The sequence below is a fragment of the Gavia stellata genome, chromosome 18 (assembly GCF_030936135.1).
Source record: "Gavia stellata isolate bGavSte3 chromosome 18, bGavSte3.hap2, whole genome shotgun sequence".
In the NCBI taxonomy this organism is placed as follows: Eukaryota; Metazoa; Chordata; class Aves; order Gaviiformes; family Gaviidae; genus Gavia; species Gavia stellata.
The window spans coordinates 7353692-7375846 of record NC_082611.1 but is presented as its reverse complement, the minus strand read 5'-3'; the positions used below and the strand labels follow the sequence as shown (position 1 = coordinate 7375846).

The 22155-nt window shown below is 41.3% G+C and overlaps 1 protein-coding gene across 6 annotated transcripts in view; it reads right to left on the bottom strand.

The window, feature by feature from the left end:
- PDGFA (platelet derived growth factor subunit A) overlaps positions 1-22155 on the bottom strand; it is a 38431-nt gene that overhangs the window by 5228 nt on the left and 11048 nt on the right. For 3 of the 6 annotated variants that reach the window (XM_059826429.1, XM_059826430.1, XM_059826425.1), the window contains 5 exons: positions 19135-19239; positions 16821-17008; positions 9037-9163; positions 7329-7411; positions 3825-6118 (listed from right to left, as the gene is read on the bottom strand). In XM_059826429.1, coding sequence (XP_059682412.1) covers positions 7356-7411; positions 9037-9163; positions 16821-17008; positions 19135-19239 — 476 coding nt within the window. In that variant the 3' untranslated portion in view covers positions 3825-6118; positions 7329-7355. Of the gene's footprint in view, positions 1-962; positions 1137-3824; positions 6119-6304; positions 6340-7328; positions 7412-9036; positions 9164-16820; positions 17009-19134; positions 19240-22155 lie in introns of those variants that run through there. The other 3 variants (XM_059826424.1, XM_059826426.1, XM_059826427.1) reach the window with 3 other exon arrangements.

The window sequence follows — 22155 nt, the reverse complement described above, 5'->3', positions numbered from 1 at the left end:
AAATGAATGACCAACCTTTTGATCTTGTTCATTTTATTTTCTAATTCATCTTTTTTGCTAAACTAAAAATTGCCATATTTCACATGAAATTCACTCTCATTATTTTTTCTCATCTCAAATTTGTCTGTTATGGATATGACTGTGAGTTCTCAAATTATATTCTCTGAGGTACCCAAAAAGATAATCTTAAATGGGGTCACTGGCATTAGTAATTGCAGTCCTGAATCTAGCCACGCCAGGAAAGTACTTTCCCAAAAAAGAACACAACATGTATTTCAAAATGGTAACCTCCATGGGAGTAGAAGAGAGTGGAATTTTCCCAGCTGTTTCTCTAGTTGTATATGCTAATCTTGTTACTTCATCTTTGGGGTTGCTGACAACATACTTCAACACTCTAGGAGCACGAAGACCCCCATCCCACAACTGGGATCCTGTGTCAGGAAGGCACACCCTACTCAAAAAGAGGAATAAAGCATCAACTCTGCTCCATTTGCCTGAGGTCAATGGGATGTTTGTCCAAAGTTACAAGCATGCTTAGGCACTGGTTTGAAGAAGGGCAAACACAGGCACCTCTTAAAGTGCTTTTCCACGTTAGGGCCTGGGAAAAAACATCAGGATTGGGCCCATGGTAAAAACAGTTCCCTTAGGAAATGTTACCCACACCATAAAAGGAATGAATGATACTGAACTGAAGGGAAGTACAATGAAAATTGTCTACTGAATTTTTGTAAATTCCCATAAAATCTGAGTCTTGATTTGTTCTATGTGCATAATTTTCACTGTAGGTCACAAAAGGTTGACTCCTTAGAGATGCAGGAAATGACTAGCTCATGGTAGCATAAAAGGCTGCATAATTGCATGGGCAGAAAGCTGGATTTTCATCAGTCACTACATTCTCCGATGATATGGCAGTGGTTTTTGATCATGTATCCAATGCACAATAATTAGGCAAAATGACTTACCCTCAATCTTTTCAGTATTTAGCTCTAAGGGTGCAAGGATTCATTCTTGGAAAGGGAAGATGGTCGTGTGATTTAGGGCACTGGATGAGCACTCAGATCTGAGTCCTATCCCTGGTTCTGCCATAGCCTTGCTGTGTGACCTTGCACAGTCATTTCTCCATGCCTCGGTCTCGCCTAAAATGGGATAACAATAGTTCTTTATTTCAGAGGAGATATGAGTACAAACCAGTTCAAGGCTGTGCTGCAGAGATGCTACAGCAAAGAGCAGCACATAGAAGCTCAGACATGGAATAAAATTTGCTATTAAAATGTGGGAAAACACACAGTAATTAAATTAAATAATAAATACAAAACATAGGCTGATTTTTGAGGAATGCAACATTGATAGGCTTTTCTCTGTTACCTGAAATTAAAGCAAACTTAAGCGGGATTCTTACGGGTTTAAACGATTTTTACCTGACTCTGTTTCTGAGATCTGCTAGTACTAGAAGCTGTGTATTAGAAACACCAAGAAAATTAATTCAAATTAAATTGAAAACCTCCACGTTGTTTCTGTTTTAAAGCAACCACGATTCCCAGCCCAAGAGAGGGTCAGATAAATATTCAGGGTAAGATTTTCAAAGCTATGCAAGGGGCCTACAAACATGATTTCCTTCAAATTACAGTAAAATATGAGCATGCAAATCTGAGGTAGCTTTGAAACTTCATCTTTGCTTTTGGGTGCACTTTCAAATCAAATTATAAACGGGGCCATTGCTCTTAATTGAACTGTCAGATGTCTGGAATAGCTTCAGTACCACTATTCCAGAGTTACACTGCTGCTGGAATTGGACAGAGCTTTAGCAGGGAGCCTTCTGTAATGAATATTTTTCCAAATGCAAAGATGAATCTTTTTCTCTCCACAAACATGTCTGTATAACAGCATTTGTCTTTCATGTGGGGGTCAGTTATGGGCCTGTAGGCCTGGGAGACAGGATCTCGGGGCACATGCCTAGATAAAGCAATTGATTTGGAGATAAACAGATCAAAGGCTGTTCTGTCAGGCAGGAGGGGACAGAAGAGATATATGGTGAGACAGATCCTAGGAAGGGAAAATCATTTTTGAGAGACAGAAACAGAGGGATGGGAAAGTCAGGCAGAGAATAGCTGGAAAGTAGACCACAGAAAAGCAACATGGACCCGAGGAGGACAGCCAAAAGAACCTCATAGCTGGAACGCTGAAGCCCGTTGGAGGAAGGAGACCCGTGAGATGCTGTTCCAAGCAGAGGAAAAAGCCTAAGCTCAAAGACACAGAAGTGCTGGAGCTGCCTAGGAACCTCCAGGGCTGGAGAGGAGCAACTGCCTGTAGTCAGCGTGCACTGCCTAATAAAGCAGATGCCAAGCAGGACGGAGGACAGGAGAAAAGGAAAGCAAACTGGCACGTAATCCTTGATTTCACTCAACAAAAGCAACTGAAGGGCAGCTCTGGAAAGATGAAGCACAGAATTAAATGTAATAAATTGACTAGAGAATCAGCGATCATGCACCATATTTTAACACTGAGGTTCTTTTTGGGCAGTCCACTACACATACACTTTCTGAGCAGAAAAGACCTCAAAAAGGATGAAACCAGACCAACAACTTCTGAATCTCTGGACAGAGGAAGTGACTGCAGAATGTAAAACAGAAAAACATTTTGCCCCCAAATCTCTACCTAGTATGTGCAAGGACAAAAACGACAAGGTGTTAAAGGATTGCATGGAAACGTGACTTACAACTATCATCTTCAACTCCTTCATTAAGTCCCCTACTAGCCCCCCACCCCACAAATAACAGAGATGTCAATCAGATATCTTGCGGCTCCAATTGCTGACACCGTTCCCTGTAACACTCCAAATGTTGCACTTTAAAAGTCCAGATGGAGTCCACCTCCAGTAGACAGCGGAAGAAGATATGACACGGCATTCACAAATGCACAGAGAACTGTTTAATTTACAGCCACAATGGTGAAACAAACCATTTCAGAGCTTGGACATTCAAAGTTAAGTCTGACACTCATTCTTATATTCACTTATTGTGCTTAAGTATTAGAGAACACAGGATTACATTAACAGTACACAACAATCTGAGATCCCTGCAGGACCGAGTAGTGAAAGCGATGAGCAAGAATGAGGGACCAGCCCCTCAAGTGGTGTAAGCTGGTACAGCTCCATTGCAGGCAATGGAGTGATGGTGATTTACACCAGCTGAGGATATGGCCCTTGAAATGTCCAACTTAACTTTGAATTAATGTCTCCTGTGTCACAACCTTTAATGTTACTGTTCCTTCTGGTTGTATCTGCCACCTTGAAGAAGAAGGACTAATACCATAGCCTGTAATGTTCGAAAGGCTGGCGGGTAATATCTCAGCTGGGCTACAGTAAATGACACATATGTCATGACACTACTCCTTGTATTTTAAAAACCTTGGACTGGATCCTCATCTGATGTAAATTAGCTTGGGGGCGGCTGAAGTCAAAAACATTTGCCAGTTTATACTAGCTGAGACTATAGCCCTGAGATTTTTGTGTGTTCTGCCGCATGCCATATAAACACTGTGCTTGAGAAGAAAGACTCATGTGCGTTTCATTCCTGGTAACAAAATTAACTCGAGACTACAAGTCTCAAAGAAACAACTACTGGAAAAGACTCCATTCAGTCTTCATTCTCTCCTGGTTTTCTGAATTTGGCATAACACATTTATTTGCTGGCACCAATAAAATGCATGCCTCTCAGTTTGCTTTTTTTCCAAGACTTTAATATAGGGCCAGACTCACTCGTGATGTAAATCAGCAGAGCTCCATTATACTCAATGGAGTTACTCCAGGGAAGCTGGCCCACGGATCTGAATGCAATCTCCTTATGCCAGCGCAACCATAGGACTCTCAAAAAGTTGTTTTGCACATTATTCCACTTAAGTGACTTTGACATCCTTTCATACCTGCACAGTGTCTGAGTGGGTCACATAATGCTTTTCATCTACATGATTTTAATGGATACATGGTTTTTTTCATTAGATATCTTTTAGACAAAAAAAGAACGGAGCAACATTATTGGCATCCCACTGAAACATAAATATATAAATTACATTTTATACACTTTTTTAAACGCAGACACATACATTCATGTGCATAACATTGTGAACAGTACACTTAGTGGAAAACAAGCACAGACAATCTTAGTTAAATGTATTTCCAGTTTTGGTGCTCAACAAATACACTGGGAAAATGATCACAAAATAGAACGGTGACTAACTCTATCTCTGCATTAGCATCTGAAGCCAATAATGCCTGTTAGCTAACATTGCTTTGTTTGGGTGAAACTGGACGTAGCTACAGGAACAGGAGGGGAATGTTTGAACTATATTTAAAGAAATGGAAAGGTTAAAAATCTCTCTCTCTCTTGTTGTTTTAAGGTTCTACAGTTCATTCACATTTGAAGATATTTTTTATTTGAGTGGAAACACCATCTTCAAGACAAACTTTTTTGTCATTCCAAACTAAGGAAACTCTTTCATCTCTTTGTAGATGTTTCACAAATAAAACAATCCAGTAGTTCATTTTACATATCCAATGCGATAATCCAACTAAAACAAAGGGTACATAATCCAAACTACTGGGGTGGGGCAGTGATTTTGGCCAAGTGAGCAGCCATGTCATATCTGGCACAGCCCTAAATTTCCAAAGCAGTACAGAAGGATTTAGCCGTGTGGCTCCCACTGCAATCCGTGGGGAACTGAACATTTAATCCTTTGGCACTTTGAAAACACAGGAGCTGATGCCAGATTATTTTATCTGCCCTGCTATAGTTAAAATAGATTTTGATGTTATTTGGGCTATTCTACTACAAAAATATGACCACAAAATGCTTTTTTTTCTTTTTTTTCTTTTTTTTTTTGGTTCAAGAAAACATAGCAGGCTTTCTCAGGTATATAAAACTGTTAATTTTTAGATAAAAATACAAACTTCACCTTTACAAAAACACATATTTCTGTTGAATACACATAAAGCATAACATTTTACCAAAAATAAAGAATTTTAGGTTTTGTTCAAATATTTGCAGCAAGGTAGTTCCCATGCCACCATGACATTGTACAATGCAGATACAAGAATTTGTACATTTCACACAGCTCCAACATGTGAAATAAAAGTATCTGTATACTGATAAGAATGACAATTGCTAACACAATATCACTAGTAGGCAACTGGCATAAGTCTTAAAGGAAAAAAAAGGATTTTTGCATGGATATCCTATGATTTGTTTACGCACATCTCTCTTTTTTTCTCTTTTTTTTCTTTTTATGTAATGCTTTAAATTACGGGGGAGGTTGGGGAACATAAACCAAGAAACGTCTAGAAAATTATGCATAGGTATACCATTTTTATTTTAATACATCTCATTAGTTTGCATCCCACTAGGAGAAATACCATAATGTTTTGTGTTCTGCTTATTGTTATACCAGTCTTTTATATGTGTTATTGGCAAATGTAGTCCAAGAGATAATAAAAAGCTAGGCAAAGAGTAAAAAGAAAACTTAATAATCACTTTATGGTGTAAAAAAAAAAAAAATCCACTTAAGGCTCCCCAGAAGGTTTTTTTGTATAGACTTTTAAAACACCACCAAGCAAGGATGTATTGTTCTATAGTGTTTGCGTGGCATTTGATCATTTCATACATTCCTGCTTTTTTTGTGCCTGAAGTCCATCAATGTCCATCCATCTTCATCAAGAACGCAGGCACATTTCTTGACGTAAAGCACCGTTGACTGCTCTGACAGAAATCCACTATTCACTTAGATTTTTGTCATGTTTTTGAGTACTTTTGGTATCCTCCATTCATTCAACTGTCTTTTTTTCTTTTCTGTTTTTCTTTCTTTCATTTTTTTTTCTTTTTTGGACAGGGAAGCTTCCTATTGTTTCACAGAGTGCTACAATACTTGCTTTGATGTCACATTAAACAAATGTACATTGTCCCTTTGTTCTCATTAAGTGTTCTTTTGAGCCAGTTTTTTCACATAGGAGAACAAATAAAGTATACAGTCAATAAGCACCATACATAGTAGGTTCAGGAATGTAACAAACCATGTACATCCATGTCCCAGAGAGAAGTTTTTTTTCTAGCTTATTTTCACCTTACATCTGCAGGAGAGAAAAAAGATACAATAACTCTATGATTAGAATCAAAGGTCCTATCCTCTAAGTAGATGACTTAAAAAAAAAACTGTTCTGCATGAAGAGTCACTAACCTGGGACAAGAAGTTCTAAATGCTGTTTTGATTGAGTTTACATGCTCACTTTTAAAGTTGAATTTTAGAAAATCTCTGCTTCTATCATACTACTCCCAATAAATACCTGTTAATCTGAAACAGGATATCAAGTTTAGCATTCTTTAGAAACGATACATCAGTATAAATGAAAACTGCCATTGGGAGTTTATGTGCAAAAATAGGTGCTTGAAATTAAATTCACCATCATCCAGGCGTTAGGCACATACACTGCAAAATCCAAATCATTCCCGCTCCAAATACTAGAATCAATTGCAAGTGCTGCAGTTTACATAATTTCAAGTCATTAAGAAATGGAAATTCCGTATTTAATTTGGAATGTGTATCGCCATCATCATACATTGCTAATATGTTGGCCAAAGGATTTCAGTCATTTTTGCATTGAGAGGGTGTTAGTTTTTCACTACACTGAAAACCTCATGAATTTTGATGACTGACTGTCATCATCCTACTGAGACTGAACAGACAAAAAAAGGATCTTAATGTTCTGGTGTAAGTAACACAGGGCCCTGCAACAAAAACATGGTATTTCTGAACATCTTCCTTGTCAGGTAGGCAAGTCATCAGACCATCTCAGGTGCATGTACAATCAAACCCAGTTCATGCCAAAACATGGGTTTGATGGTCACGCATATAATAGCATTTGCTGTATGTACACTCAATGTTTTACAGCCAATGACTGAGAACACATGAATTTGTAACCTGGCAATTCATTCATGCATTATTATGTGATACTTGGACCTCAGAAATCAATAATAATGAAACAAAAGCAGAGGCAATAGAACTTGAGATTTCAGAAGCTGAAGTATTAGCACCCTCCAAAAAAAAGAACCAAAAAAGGCAAGAAAAGGAAGTAGCTCAAGAATGTAAGATGCTGATGGTGATGTGGAGCTTAAAGGAAAAATACCAGCAGGTAGAATTATCAAAGCCAATCAAATCTAATCTCTTTGCAGCCTTGAGGTAGCAAGTGTCAAGATTCTGAACAGTGATTAAGTTGAAGTGATGATATTTGATTAAGTTTTCCAGTACTTGTGCTATTAGGGTGTTCAGCATATAGGTCCTACCTGAATATCAAATAGTTCCAGTAGGTTTTATGTTGGTTTTAACTTTTTTCGTTTCCGTTTTTTACCTGATTCCCTAGGCCTTCCTGTTAACATAAGGGCAGGGCTGGTAAAAAGCCCTAAGGTAATGCATTTCGTTGAACACTGAAGTAATAAATACTCAAACCGTTTACATTTCAAAGAAACCTCATTATCTTTTGCATTAAAGTAATAACTTTATAATGTCTGATTTGACATTCCGTTTACAAAGTAATTATACAAAAGTAAAGAAATAATAAACGAAGTTGGCATTGCATACGTCATTTCCAAGATCCATCTATAATTACTGTTACCATGCAGTATTCAACATTTGCTTTCAGCTCTGTAGTTAAGCTATTTTCAGCTCATCATCCACTTGCTGGTGCAAGTTTTGTTCCTATCAGTAATTAAATCCTAGAAATCTGTATTTTTCCATGACAATTCTACACCATTTTTCACACACACCAAAAAGGAAAGTTTTCATCTTAAAATCTTAACTGCTTCGTCTTGGCAATTAAAGACATTTTAGAAAACTGAAGTTGATCTAATGAAACTTTTTTCCAAAACAGAAGACATCATAGAAAAAATATCAAACCATACACACATAAAAATAACCATTTTAAATGTGGTTTTGTCTACTCATAACTCAATCTAGTTTCAGCTAAAACACTCAGCTCAGATTATAAATTGATGTCCAATAAAAATCACAGCAGAGGCCTAACTTTGCTTTTATACAAATTCTAATTCTTCTGCTCTGTACATAGCAACTGAAGTTTACATTCACTTAGACCGGATTTATGTCTCCATGCTGGATGGAGACAGTACAGAAAACGCTTCCTCACCCAACCACCTACGAAACCCATCACCTTTGGGCAGCTTTCCTCCTATATTTACCTGCTCTTCACTGACTCTCATTTTGGGGCTGGGTTTACTGCATTCCTAAATTCCCAGCAGAGGTGAAAGCAAACTTTTGAGGCTGCCTTCAACCAAAGCCTGGAGGGAGGGAGGTATGCTTTCTACTGTAGTGGGTCTCCTGAATAAGTGTCAAGTTCTGCATCGATTGCACCCTAGTAAGAGGATTTGAGCTAACGATTTTAGGTGGTTTTATGAAAGTCACATTGAAAGTAAGTATTTTTCCCCGTAAATCTTTCCCCATGGTAACTTAAACGTTGTCTTGATAAGGCAAACTTACGTTTAACGTGACAATAAATTCTTGACTACATATAAGTAAGAAAACAACAGGAATGGGCAATGTTGTTTCAAAACTCCTTACTCCTGAATATTGTATTTATTCCTAAGAAAGAGCTCTACATTCATTTCATTAATATTTTCCCCAAGGTCAAGTAAATCTCAGCCTTAGCCCTGTCTCCACAAAGTCTAAAGAAATCAGGCAACAGAGTTCACCAATAAGCTGCAACATAACAACCTTTAACTTAGTTAAGCAAGACCTGAATACTATCAGGCATTTACGTTTATTTAAAGGCTAACCTAATGAGAACTGATACACTTTAAACTTCAAATGCAAACTCTTTATCCAGCACAAACTGTCCCTGATTTTGCATCTTCAATACACAGAGAAGTAGCTGGGAGATTCTCTACTGAGTTCACTGGAAGCAAAGTTTGCTTTACATACTTTACTAATATAAGGCCCATATGAAATCAGCATTAATGCAAAAATAAAAGGAAAACATACCAGTTTCTTCTTCTCTATAATCTGAATTAGTATTTGATGATGTACAGGTGCATTCCATATGCTCTTCTAATCTCACCAGAACTTCTTTTAATTTTGGCTTTTTTCTAACATATTCCACTTTTGCAACCTATAAAATATGATGAGGTATGTACTGAGACACATTAACATAGTTATAGTTCAGAACTGAAGACAAATAACTGTATAGCTCTATTTTCTAATGTAGCCAAACCCATATAAAATGTTAGCATACTAATCATCTTTTATCTTAATTGTGCATCGTGTAACTATTTGTTGCAGAGACTATTTGTTTATTCAAGTTCAGCAGTTTGAAACAATTTTCTTTTCCCCCAAGAGATAAAACAATTTCCCATTCATTTCGGTTTGAAGTTTTAAGCAACTCAGTTTTCATGTATATCACAATAAACTTCTATACAGATTCAAATCAGTGGTTGTTCTTGTAGACTGCCACTTCTAGCATGATTTCCTGTACATGCTGACCCCTGTTCTTAAGCTGAAGGCTAACAGTGAAGGCATTAGATTGGTTTGTAATACATTTTATAATTTATAAATTGGTGTCTCCAGAGCCCTCTGAACATAAAGTGCCCAACTCTTTACAGAACCAGGAGCTGAGTATCAGCTTAGAAAGCAGCAATCTCAATCCTAGTCACTTCTTGCAATGACCTGGGACTTGTTTACAGGAGTTCCCACGCAGTTTTTACGTCCAAGGGAACTACCACTCTCAAAATGGATCCAGCCTTTGGCTTTATTGTGGACAGCCAGCAGGTACACTATTTCTCTCCGGTCCATCCAACTGCTTCCAACTGCACCTGCTCCACTATGGGCCAAAGTACTGGCATCCTTAAAAAAAGTCTGGAGGGCAAGGTGAGGTTGGAGGAAGGAGCATACTGGAGAGGCTCTGGCTACGTGCAGGCCTCTCATCTGAAGGAAATCAATGCAGAAAAGGATGTTGGGGGGCGGGGGGGGGATACTGAACACGAGGAAATCCTGACGAACTTGGTGCCGGCAGCCAGGAGAGGAGGAACAGCACAGGGCGCAGGAACACTGCTGCGCTGGGGAGCTGAAATGGGTTGTGGGATGCTGGGCACAGACTCGTGCTAAGTGTAACGGGCATGATGGTCATGTCCGTGCAAGGGAATACGGCATCATGTGGGCAAAGAAAGTGCTAGACAGTGTGCAAGGGGTCCAATGTTTAGTTTACAATTGTGTTAAACACTGCATGAATAGGTGATAATCATTTGCTTGAAATGGAAATTGCTGAAATGAAATCATGGCTTCTCAGTCCTACTAATGATTTATCTACCATTTGACAAAAGGGGACTGCAATATGGCTGTCCCAGCAAACAAGATGACTACATAATACAGGTATGCATTATAAATAAGATAGATGAGGGAGCAGAAGGACAAGAGAGGCTGGTGGTCTCTACAAAACTTACACAACAAAGTCATAAAGTCCGATAAACCAAAAGCTGCAGCTACTACCAAATAAAGTATCCATAGTTACACTAGACTCGCCTGGTAATGGTTTACTTGTGTGTTTGGTGGGGATTTAATGCTCCAAATCAATCTTCACACTGTGAAAATCATTCCCTGGCCCTCCCAAAAGTGGAACAACAGTGTCACAAAATGAGAGTGGTGGCTGGAGAAAAACATCACATTCCCAGTTTCCAGAAACACTCTTGTGGCTCTGTGGACACAAACTACCAAGGACCTTTGAATGACAGGAACAGAAGCTAAGGCAAAATCCTGGCCTTATTAAAATCAATGGGAGATCTGCCATTGCTTCCATGGAGCCAATTCAGATCCACGTTTTAGTCACCGCCTCTTCTGTCAACAGGATCTGGAGCATTTACCCAGCAAACAAAAGTTGCAGGGAGACAGATGCAATAACTAAAGTGTCCACATTAAAAGGTATCTTCCAAAACTGCCAGATCTCCATATAAACAGATTAAGAACTGGCTGTGACATACAAGAATGCTTTTGCTGAAAGACTAACTATGGGTCAAAGCAGCGTGTTTCAAAATCTCCTATCAGAACCTAACTCCACAGAGCCTTTGAACACAAAGATTTGAAAATGTATCGTACAACTGAGTCATCTGGCATCAAAGGATGACTAATCCTTAAAATTTACAAAAACAAACAGGAATTAAGACACCTCCATCATCAGAGACAAAGAAAGAGACCCAGCAATCATGAAACAGCTTTCAGATCTGCCACGCTTATTACAGCTGTTAGAATAAACCAGTCTTATTGAAAATTACACACAATAAAAATAAACTGTAATCAAGCTTTTTAAAGTCTGTCCTTGTTTTGCTTTCTTTTCCAGACTGAAAGATATATGCAGTTCCTGTGGCTATTTCGTATTAAACAACAGTAAAAAAAAACCCAAAAAACAAAAAAAGATAATACTTCGAACAATAGCATCATAATGAATTTATGCAGCAATTTAAAGCTGTTTCTTACGGCACTGTAGTTAAAATACAATCCAGCATACGTTCCACTGCCCCATTTCATGCTACACAAGTTAAAGGAATGTCATTTGTAAGATGCTGCAAATATTCAAACCGAAGCAGCACAAACCAGATGAATTGCTGTGCTTGTGTCATCTGTTAATACCTGCTGCCACACAGGATCTGTAATTAATGCTAATCTAAAATGATAAGGGTTGCAGGTCAGATTTTCAGTGGGTGTAAACAGGGATAGCTATGCTAACAGCATGGGATTTGGCCTTGTGTTTGCATCTTTTTTCTTCTTTGTATTTTTCTCCCTGGTGTTTATCTTGTACGGTTACTCTCAAGTGTATTACCAAATGCTTTGAAATGGTCAGCCCTCAACAAACCAAGATCAGCTGCTTTTACTTGTCTCTAATGCAACAAAACTAAAAACCATGCCAACCTCAAATCCTCCAAATCCACAAAATATCACTATATAAAAATTCTAAGAGAAAGACAGTGAAATAACTGACTAGCTTAGTTAAATGGCGTATAATCGGTGGCACCACACTTGTATCACTGGACACTCTAGGTACTATCCTGTGGTATGTCGTGCTGGCTAAGTAAAAAGGAAAATAAAATCTGACAAAAATATGTGGCCTAACGGAAGCATAATGGGAACACCTTTTCTAGAGCTTCTCCAGCAGAGATGAAATCAGGGAGTAATAATAGGAAAAACCCAAGACCTTATGCAGAAGTGTCCAAAACACTTCTAGCACAAAGCCAAAATTTATCACGGGCAGGAACTTGCAAGAGACGTCTCAGCACAGAAAATTCCTCATAACAGCAAAACTCATGTGGCTGATAGCTAAACACAGGATAGGAAATAAAACCAAAAAATAGCTGAATGCGGATACCTTTTGGATACATCTATATAGATGCTTCCGTATTAAAATAAACGTGTGCTGATACGATGGAGGGAAAACCTGCCTTCACCTTGCAACTGTGATCTTCACAGCCCTCAGGTCTGTGAGGAAGATGTAAGACAACAGGGCGTAAAGGCACCAGAAGGACTGAGCCGGGATCAGGGATCCCGCGGGGCCCGGCACGTCACGGAGCACTTTGCAGGCCCCGAGCCGGCGCTCCAGGGGCGGCAGGGCAGGACTGACCCGGTGCCTTCCAGGACGCACCACGGCAGCTGTGCGCGCCTCCCCAGCACACACAGGACGGGAAGCGGTGGGGAGGCCAGCTGCCTCAGAGCCTGGCAGCCACCCACCCTAAAATACCCATTAGAGACATTCACAGGGCACTCCTCAGGCCAAACCCCTACCTAAGAAAAGCCTTGTGCAGTTACTTAGGGTGGGGTAAGGAGAGTTTTCCCTGCAGGGAAAGGAGGCCCAGGGGTGCACCGTCCTGTTAGCACACAAGGGGGGCAGCCCTGCCACGGCTCCAGGGACAGAAAGTGGCCCTGTCAGCGCCCGGGGCGGCGCGAAGCCCTGTCACGGCTCCGGGTGGAGCGGGCTGCGGCCGGGCCGGGCCGGGCCGGGCCAAGCCGCGGGGCGGCGGGAAGCCCTCTCACGGCAGCGGGGCACGCTGGGAAACGCAGTCCCCGCGGCGCGGGAAGCTGGGGCGGCCGCGGGGCACGCTGGGAAGGCGTGGGGGCAAGGGGGCCGCGGGGAGACCCCGCGGCGGGAGCCGCCTCAGAGGCCGGTTTGGCGGTGCCTCAGCGAGGGCACGGCTGGAGGAAGGGTCCGGGGGCAGAACTGGAGGGTGCCGCAGCAAAGTTGTTACCCCCGTCCAGGGGGTGCTGGGGGAATGGCTGATGTGGGGTGTCCACGTCCTCTCTTCCTGACCGGGAGCAGCCAGACCTTGCCCTCTGTCAGGCGACCTGCCATGGCAGGGTTCCTCTCATGCTATGAGGGCACCTCTCTCTGGTTTTCGGTCTTCTCTTCACCTGTATCGGGGTTTCCCTTGTTTCTCCCACTCTTAAATTGACCTTTGATACCCCTCAGCTGGTCCTGCCTGCAGATCCCACCAAGTGCTGGCCGTAATCTCCTGTTAAGCCACAGCTAAAATCAAGTGCTGTTTATCCTAATGATAGAAACAGTCACTGAAGAAAAATGTTCTTAAACCTGCAAACATTACATACAGCCACTTTGCCTACACAAGCAATTTGTTCTGCCAGGCCTTTTTAACCTCTTCAGAGGCTGGGTAGCTCTGCTGAACAACTCGTTTCAAATTCCTGCATTTTTTTCCATCTCTCTTCGAAACCTCCCAGCTGACAGCTGAGGAGCTGCTCCTGTGTGACTTCCTTTCCAGCTCTTTTCTCTGCATCTTTCCCTCGTATTAATTTACTGTGAGAATATACGAGGTTAAATTTCCCCAAATCAGCTCAACATTGAATACTGAGAAATGGTTAAAGCAATGCTAAACATTACAAGAAACCTCTTGGGAAGACTCAGTTCAGAAACCCCCCCCAATAAATTATGGTCTGGTACTTGGTAAATACTTGATCTCGCTGTGCAGAAGCAACAGAATCTGCAGATGTTACTGAAATGCTTTTGCAGACAGGGGAGGACATATATCTGTAATAGACACCAGCACCCCTAACTCACCGATCCTTGTCACCATTACTCCATCAGGAGGGAAATGCAATTCTTTCCTTCCTATCAAAGAGCAACTCCCAACCAGCCGTTTTATTTCAGCCCGATTTTTGCAGTGCTGTACAGGTACAGCTTGCTGAATAGAGATCTCTTTAGGACCAGCACGCTGTGCTCTCATGGGCTCCCTCTGTCATGGTGCAGGGCAAACCTACCTTTTACTAACCCATCCCATGAAAGTGAAACCTTAGAGGACCCGTTTCAGGGAAGCTGTGCCACCAACACCCCTGGCTTGGAGCCTCCTTAGGCTCCAATTCCACAAGCCCATTAACGGTACTTCACTGACGAAGGCACAGTGAAGGCGAAGTAAGGACATCCCCAAACCCTTACAGCCTTTGAGTCATGTTCCCAAGAAAGGAATGCCCCAAGACAAGCACCTCCGCTGCTCCTCCCACACTGCCACGGCTGTCTTTTAACCTTGACTACAGTGGCCCTCAGTAAGACAAAGAAAACACCCTTTGCTTTCGCCTGTTAGATGATGCAAACCCACTTGCTGACCTTTCTGGGTGAACATTTTTCTAGTGTGAATGGGCCAGCTATGATCTCACTACCTTGTCAATGAAGAGGAAGTGGGGAAAGCCTTTTCAATGTTTAATCAAAAGAGGGCTGTTATGCGGGCTGACATCAGGGGAAAACACAAGACGGCTTTCCAACCGCACTGCAGGAACAGCTGAGAAGGCTCTCCAAAACCGCTCCCCCTACCTTTCCAGCGACCCTCACTCTGGGCCAGCTATTTAATGGCATGAGCAGACATTCAGCTCTGAACGAGGGATTGGCAAAAGGCTCATAAAACCATCAATTATATCAAAGCTACAAGAGGATCTGACTCTGAAGGGCATAAATATGGATTCTGTTCAGAGATTTCTGGTGTGACAGTGGGGTCAGCCTACAACCTTTACAATGAACATCCTGTTCCTGCTTGACCTCTTGTCCTTTTTTCCCTTCTACTTAATGACTGTTTGGAGCAGTCTTGGAGCTTGGAAAAAAAAAGTCCTCCAAAGCTGGCTGACGTATATTGATATTGCTGGTGGCAATACATTTACACAGCCACAAAAAGCAGCTGCTCAGCTGAACCTACTTTTAGCTTGCACCCTACTAAAATGAATGCAAATCTAAAAGCACTAAAACCGTATTAGCAGACTGAATGAGAAACTAAGATTTCTTTAACATGGTGGTACGCTGGGGAAGCAGCCCCAGCAATGACATCTTACAAAGCTGCTGCCAGTTGTGGAGTTTGCAGCTTCCAGGGAACTCTCAGTGTCCCCAGCAGCAGGGGACTTCAACAGCCAAACCTCCCTCTGTAATCTTCCCTGTCACTGCAGGGGTAGGAAACAAGCACATGGTTGCAACGTCACACACAAGTACCAACAGCAAGTTCACAATACACAGCTCAACACTTTGCTGGGTGTCTCCAGTTGCTTTGTATGTATTAGTTGCTACACGAAATTATCTGGAAGCTGTATCAAACCCAAAGGCAACACCACTAGATATTATAACCCTGAGGCACTTTGCTGTTTAGCTGCTACTCTGAATGGCTTAGAATTGTAGTGCTTCAGCTTCCCCAGTTTGTTCTCAGCTCTCAAATAATTATTAATCCCAACTTTTTCCTCATTTTTAAGTGTTTCTGCAAAGTATATCCCCCAAAGGAAGGGATACAAAGCAAGTGTAAAGTGTAATTATTTTTTGAAAGACTGACAAAATCTGTTCAGATGTTTCTCCAGTTTATTTAGGTGTGAAAACATCTTTCCGATGTTCAGAAACAGAAAAGAAAAAGAAATCCTGCTCAGATGGTGCCTGTGTGTATGAAAAACAATGAACTGGCTTAGATGCCATACTTTAAGACGTACAGTGCTATGTGGGTTAAGTATACCTTTCTCGATAAGAAATCCATTGCAAGTACAGTGATCAGTATGTTGTGCTGAGCAATTTTATGTTCAAGAATGTGTTGGATTTTTTTAAATTCTGCTCTTAAAATGCTCAGAGCAACAAGAACTCAGAGTCTTAACAATATAAATGCTAAGTGCAAGTCTAATCTCCTGCACGCAGATGTAAATCAACATTACTTGTTTAAATACTGATAAAAATTAGAACACAGTGAAGCCAAATGAACATAAGAAATATTTCACGTAATATTTACTGGAAAATTGCAAGAGGGATTTTGTCTAATGAGTAAATACAGCATGAAGCTGTTGAGTCTTCTGTCCCTGGGGTAAGATAATTTGAAACACATTTTTTCAGATCAAAAGTGTTATGTTGTCAAATATAAAAGCCCAATTTAGGCTGCATAATTTTTAATTAAGAAAACAGCATTCCATACTGTGATTTATTTATTTTTTTAAGTCCAATGCCCCTTGAGTCATTTTATCTTCTTAACTTTAAGATTTGTACTGTGCGAGATCATGGGAAAGACACAATCAACTTCATTTTCATTACAAAAGAAGAAAAACCTAATGGGAATCCTGTGAAAATCAAATCCAAACTCAAGATTTTCCAATGATCACGTAACTTGAAAAGGCCATCTGCTCACTCGAAATGGAGAGGAGCATTGCATCTGATCCTGTGGCTGTGAGGATGGATAATAAAGATCCAGGTCACACAGAACAGCCACAAGAATACCTGGAGTTTTTAGGTTTAAGAGGACCCTCTTAGGGCTCTGCGGCCACCATTTGCTCACCTTGACACTTCTGTGATGTATCCGCGATGGCTGGCATTTCACGCTGCTGGTGTTGCAACAGCCCGTGCAACGTTTCACCTCCACGCAGGGCGGCCATATCAGGAAGTTGGCAGAGGTGGGATCAATCTGACTCCGAGGTATCTCGTATATAACCGTCCGTGTTTTGCAGACAGCCGGGATGGCTTCCTCTGCGAACACAAGAAATTCACACTTCCAGGTGAGCAGCTGCTCCCACCTCAGAGCACCCAGATACTTTACAACACCGATTTATGAGTGGCACCCTTAGCTGGCGGGTTGAGATGGTATTCTCAGTACCCATTGCTTACTGACAAGTCAGTGCTGAGTTCTGTTTGCCTACCACTAAACTGTGTGTGCTACCTTAGAGGAAGCTTGACTCACTCCCAAAAGCCCAGCCCTAAAACGAGGCTTGCAATGGCCCGGCTCCCAACATAGCTCGGAGCACATACCATTAGATAAGACAATCCTGGCTCTTTAAAAGTGACAGCAAGCCAGGGGCTTCTCCAGATTAGACGATCCTCCAATACAGCCTGATAGTGACTGTGTAACTGCACCTGTTACTTTACAATATCGCACACATATTATCACACAAACATGCAATACCTGGCAAATACCACGACAGAAGTTGCGTTGAGGATATCACACCCAAATTGGCTGAGCTGGGAAACAACCTGTACCAGCTTGAAACTTCTGAGTCTTGGGTTTCCACTTCCAAAACCTTAACGTCCCCACATCAGGCAGTCTGGTCCATCTGCCATCCCAAAGGGCAACTGCCATTTTTTCTGAACGAAGTTATCAAAGCTTTGTACATGGTGGGTTTTATTTCATTTGTTATTTCGTGAATGAGGCAAAACAAGAAGAGTAGCATGACCGAAAAACCTATAGATAAACCAATATCCTTCTGGGCTTAGGTAAGGTGAGCTTGTAGACAACTGTCTCAGCCACATGAGGCTCGTAAAGAGTAGCTCTGTACTGCTGCATGAAGCTGCCATGAAAAATGCAAACCATGTATCGTTCTCAGCCTAGGGACTGCCTGAGAAGTCAAGCTGGTAATTCAAAATGGTCCAGAAAATAACAGCAATTGCAGGGACAACTTGTTTGATGGTAAGCTCTCCAAAGGCAGCTTGGATTTTTTTGGCTTACAATGGAAACAGCGATAGCTTTGGGTTAGATGTGTCAGGGAACTGGAATACTACCTGCACTTCTTCAGTTACTTCTGAAGTACAAGAAGTTCAGGCCTGGCCTGTGCCTGTAACATGAAAACCTAGGCTTAGCTTTGAAAGAGATGCATTTCAGTTGGCTAAATAGAAGGAAAATTCTTCTTCTCAATCCCCAATGCCATGAACTCAAGAAAATTAACGGATCCAATACTGCAAGATAGCTGGCAACTCCACCAAGTTATTAAGCATATCCAGTTCCCACTGACTTTTACGGGGAGGCATTCAACACCTTGCAGAGTAAGATGCCAAGTGTAGCAGACTGTTTCAGAACCACTGTTCTCTAGAGGCATTCAATGTGACGAGCGCGCTTGCCAATTTACACTGCAAATCCATGCTGACAGCACGCTGTGCTATCTACCACGTACCACCATAGCTTAAAGTACAAATACATTGACTCTGAATTACCTATAATAGAAAAGATGATGGATATTTTCCACAGTCAAATGGAATGGTAAACACTTAGACCTAATCAGATGAACAAGCATTGCATATAAATCCTATTCTAAAATTCATTACCATCTCTTTGAATTTATATTTGGGCTTTGTTGGATTACCATCATTATTGTTTAATAAGAAAAAAATCCCCTATAAACATGCCTGGTGCCCTACGCAATGATAGAAATCAATGCCCCAGTGTTTCCGCCAATGGCTTTTAATTTTTTGGATAAACTCGTTTTTTCTTTTGAATAAAGAGTCAAGCTGTTTCCTTTTGTGGAGCTTCTGTACTGAAAACTCTACCAACTGTTGATGTTTTTTAAAGCACACTGCTGTAGTTGTTCCCCACACTATGAATTATACATTGAATATCACAGCATTTTCTAACCAAGGTCTAGCTTTCTAACATGCTGCAACAAGAAAGTGAATGTAAAGAATTTGTGCTTGTCTGTCTCCTATGGCCATCCTCCAGAAGACAGCTTCTCAGGCAACGGCTCGTTTTGTGCAAAAAGAGAGGCAGAAACTAGAAATGGCCTTTTTCCTTTGTGCATGTCACATTTTTCCAGTGAAATGTCCTGCTTGGCTGACCAAAAGCACCCCCTCTGTTTTTACTCCCTAAGTACAAATAGCTTGTTTCTTACCAATGCTTCTTTTTCTGCGAATGGGCACAGGACGATTCTCTTGCACATGTTTAGCAGAATGAACACTATAAGATCTCAAGTTTGTTTCTGAAACATCATCATATCCTAAAACAGGAAACAAAATATTAAACCTCAGCTACGTTATTCGCATCATTGTTGCTACAGTGCTGTTCCATACATGTAAAATTGCGCTGTATTTATGCACAAGATCAAATCCTGCGGCAATTAGTCTAACGTAACTCCTGTCAATGCAATTGCAAGGGCAAAAGGCAGGGAAGGCATAGACGTTAAATGTCATGTATAAGCATGCACAATTTAATTCTAATACCCATTTTACTGAAAGCCCCCAGAAACAGTGCACATTCTGTGACACAAAACCATATCTAAAATAGAACAGTTGCATTTTTATGTGAAAGGCATAATAAAGCTTTTCTTACTGGAAAGGTGTAGAAATAAGAACAGTAATATTTCACGTGAAATGTTTCTTACAAGAAGTTTTTTGAAGTTCTGGCATGAGGCTATGGTAGAAAATACGGTATTACACACCCAACAGCAACAATGCTTCCTCTGTAATTCTCTTGCTTGGTTTTCAGGGCAGTACCAGGACAGAATCAAAAGCAAAAAGTAACTAGCATGGCTTTCCTTTTAGCCTCTCTGTTGCAGAACAAATCCCCTGTGAAGTATCCTAACCTTTGGAGGGGCATCTGAAGCTACTGCAAACTCTGGGACTGCATCCAGGCTTGTCTTGTTCCCTAAATAAGCCTACCACATGGGTTAAAGGGCCATGAGAAAAAGCAAAGATGGAAAACTTGGCATTTCATTTATCATAAAAAACAACAAAATAACTGCTCCAACTATTTGGCTTTGTTAAGTGAAGCAGTCCAGGTCGTGTCCCATGCAGTGGGGTTCTGAAAATGACAAGCACAATTTTCAAACGGGATCAGGAAGATGTATGCAAACTGAGGACTGCATACAGATTCCAGTACACCAAAACTACGATTTTTAGCACTCTGCTGCCTGGAGTGCCCTCTGTAACATCACTGGAGTGTTTCAAGGTTTCACTGCTGGCTCCAAAGAAAACTGATGTACACTAAAAAATGTAAATCTTTATTACATAGCACTCAATTACCCTCTCTATATGCTACCAACATCCTACGCGCCTGTCTTCTGCACTGTCACGCTTCCCTTGCATCCACAGTTGACTGTGACTCTGGAACTTCTTTTATTCTCAGCGTTATTAGTAATGCACATCGCAAGGGTCTGCTCTACAAATCAACCAACTCCTTTTCTCCTCCCTCCAAGAAATCCTGCCCTAAAGAGCATGCAGCTGGTGAAATCACCTGCAAAGCCTAGTAAGACATGAAGACAGTGGTATCTTCAGCACCTTAGAAAGAGCTCTGTGCCTCAAGGTCTATCTTCACTCCTTGGAAAATACTATCAAAGATGAAATGGGAGGTCCAAGAGGTAGTGCCAGATCACCCACTGGTCCTGTCTATTTTCCTAATCAGCTGAACAGATCCTTGTCTGAAGTAAGTCAGTGCGAAATCCAGACTCTCAATTTACCCAAATAAGTTGCCTCCTACTTCCTATGTAGAGTGCTCGTTTCCCATTGATTTCAATGGGAAATTTTGGAACCTGATTAGCTGATAGTAGGCCTTATTTGCAGTCCCAGTCCTGTAATGTAACACAGCAATGACTAATGGATTTTATTTCTGCTTTTATGGTACCCCATACTCCAGAAAACTCATCAGTGGGATGATAAATAAAATGGCTTGCCCACAGGAAGTTTGCAACTGAGCTGGGGAGTGGAGCCAGGTCTCCTGCATCCCATTCCAATGGCACCAGGCCCTCCACCTGACCCCAAATAGTGTTATGCAAAATGAGGATCCGTCCTGATGTTCCTCCAGCCCTCTTCCGCTTCCTAACGCTCAGCCACCCAACACCTCAGTACTGACCTCCTTTTTGGCAGCTTCGAGTTGTCGCAACCTCTCTCTCAATTTGAGGCAACATACTCAAAGGAAAGCAGCATGAATTCTGCTCAGTGTAAGATCCAAGGTAGGCTCAGAGCAAGAAGCATCTCTGTCTGCATGCAAACAGTGTTTAAAGAAGATTAAACACAAAACTAATGCCTCTAATCCGAACTGCTTGGTGGGCACAGACATCTTGCTGAAAAGAGAAACCGTCGATGATGCCAGCTGTACGGCAGGCCTGAGCCACAGGTCCTAATCCCACATTCAACACGCTGGCGTAGCTCCCTTCTAACATGACTGATTTCTTGCTGTCTTGTTTGAAGAAACTGGTAAGACTAAAGGAATAGTATGATCAGCTAACCAATATGTTAAGCCATGTGCTTATATATAACTGCTCAACTCAGCTGCAATTAGCCATATTCTAGCATCATGTTTATAAAGCAAAATGACATGTCGAGGAGCATGTGTTGCTTATAAGATGATTTCTAAGGTGAAGAAGGCCTCTGGCTCATACTGTATCTCACTGTCTCGCTACATATCTTAGGCATGTATATCATTTCGTAAGTTCATGTCTTGCTGTGGGGGTTAAAAAAAGAGATCTACGCAGCTAGCACAGCAGACTGCAAATCAAGTTCCAGTCAAACCTCAATGCATTATGCAACACAAATTGTATTACTTCTATCGACACAGCATCATTGTGTTCTTTTTTTAATAAACAGAATTATGGAGCACATGGCTGGTGCCAGAAGACACTATAATGCTAAAGGGACTTGGTGTCCCCATGATCCCCACAGGCATTTGGAAGGAATTCCACTTCCCCGTGAAGTCAATGGGAAAATCACTGCACTTCAAGCAATCTTTAAGAGTCCTGCCCGAGCAGGACTGAAAAATCACAAAGTCAGCTTTGAAACCCACACTTGACTCTGGATGCGTGGCCAGAAGACCTTCTTTTATTTCATTAAAACAACGATGCTACGGTAATTACAAATAGCACTCTCCAGTTTGACTTTAAAGAAGCCTGATACCTAATTTGCAATCCAGTAAAAGGATT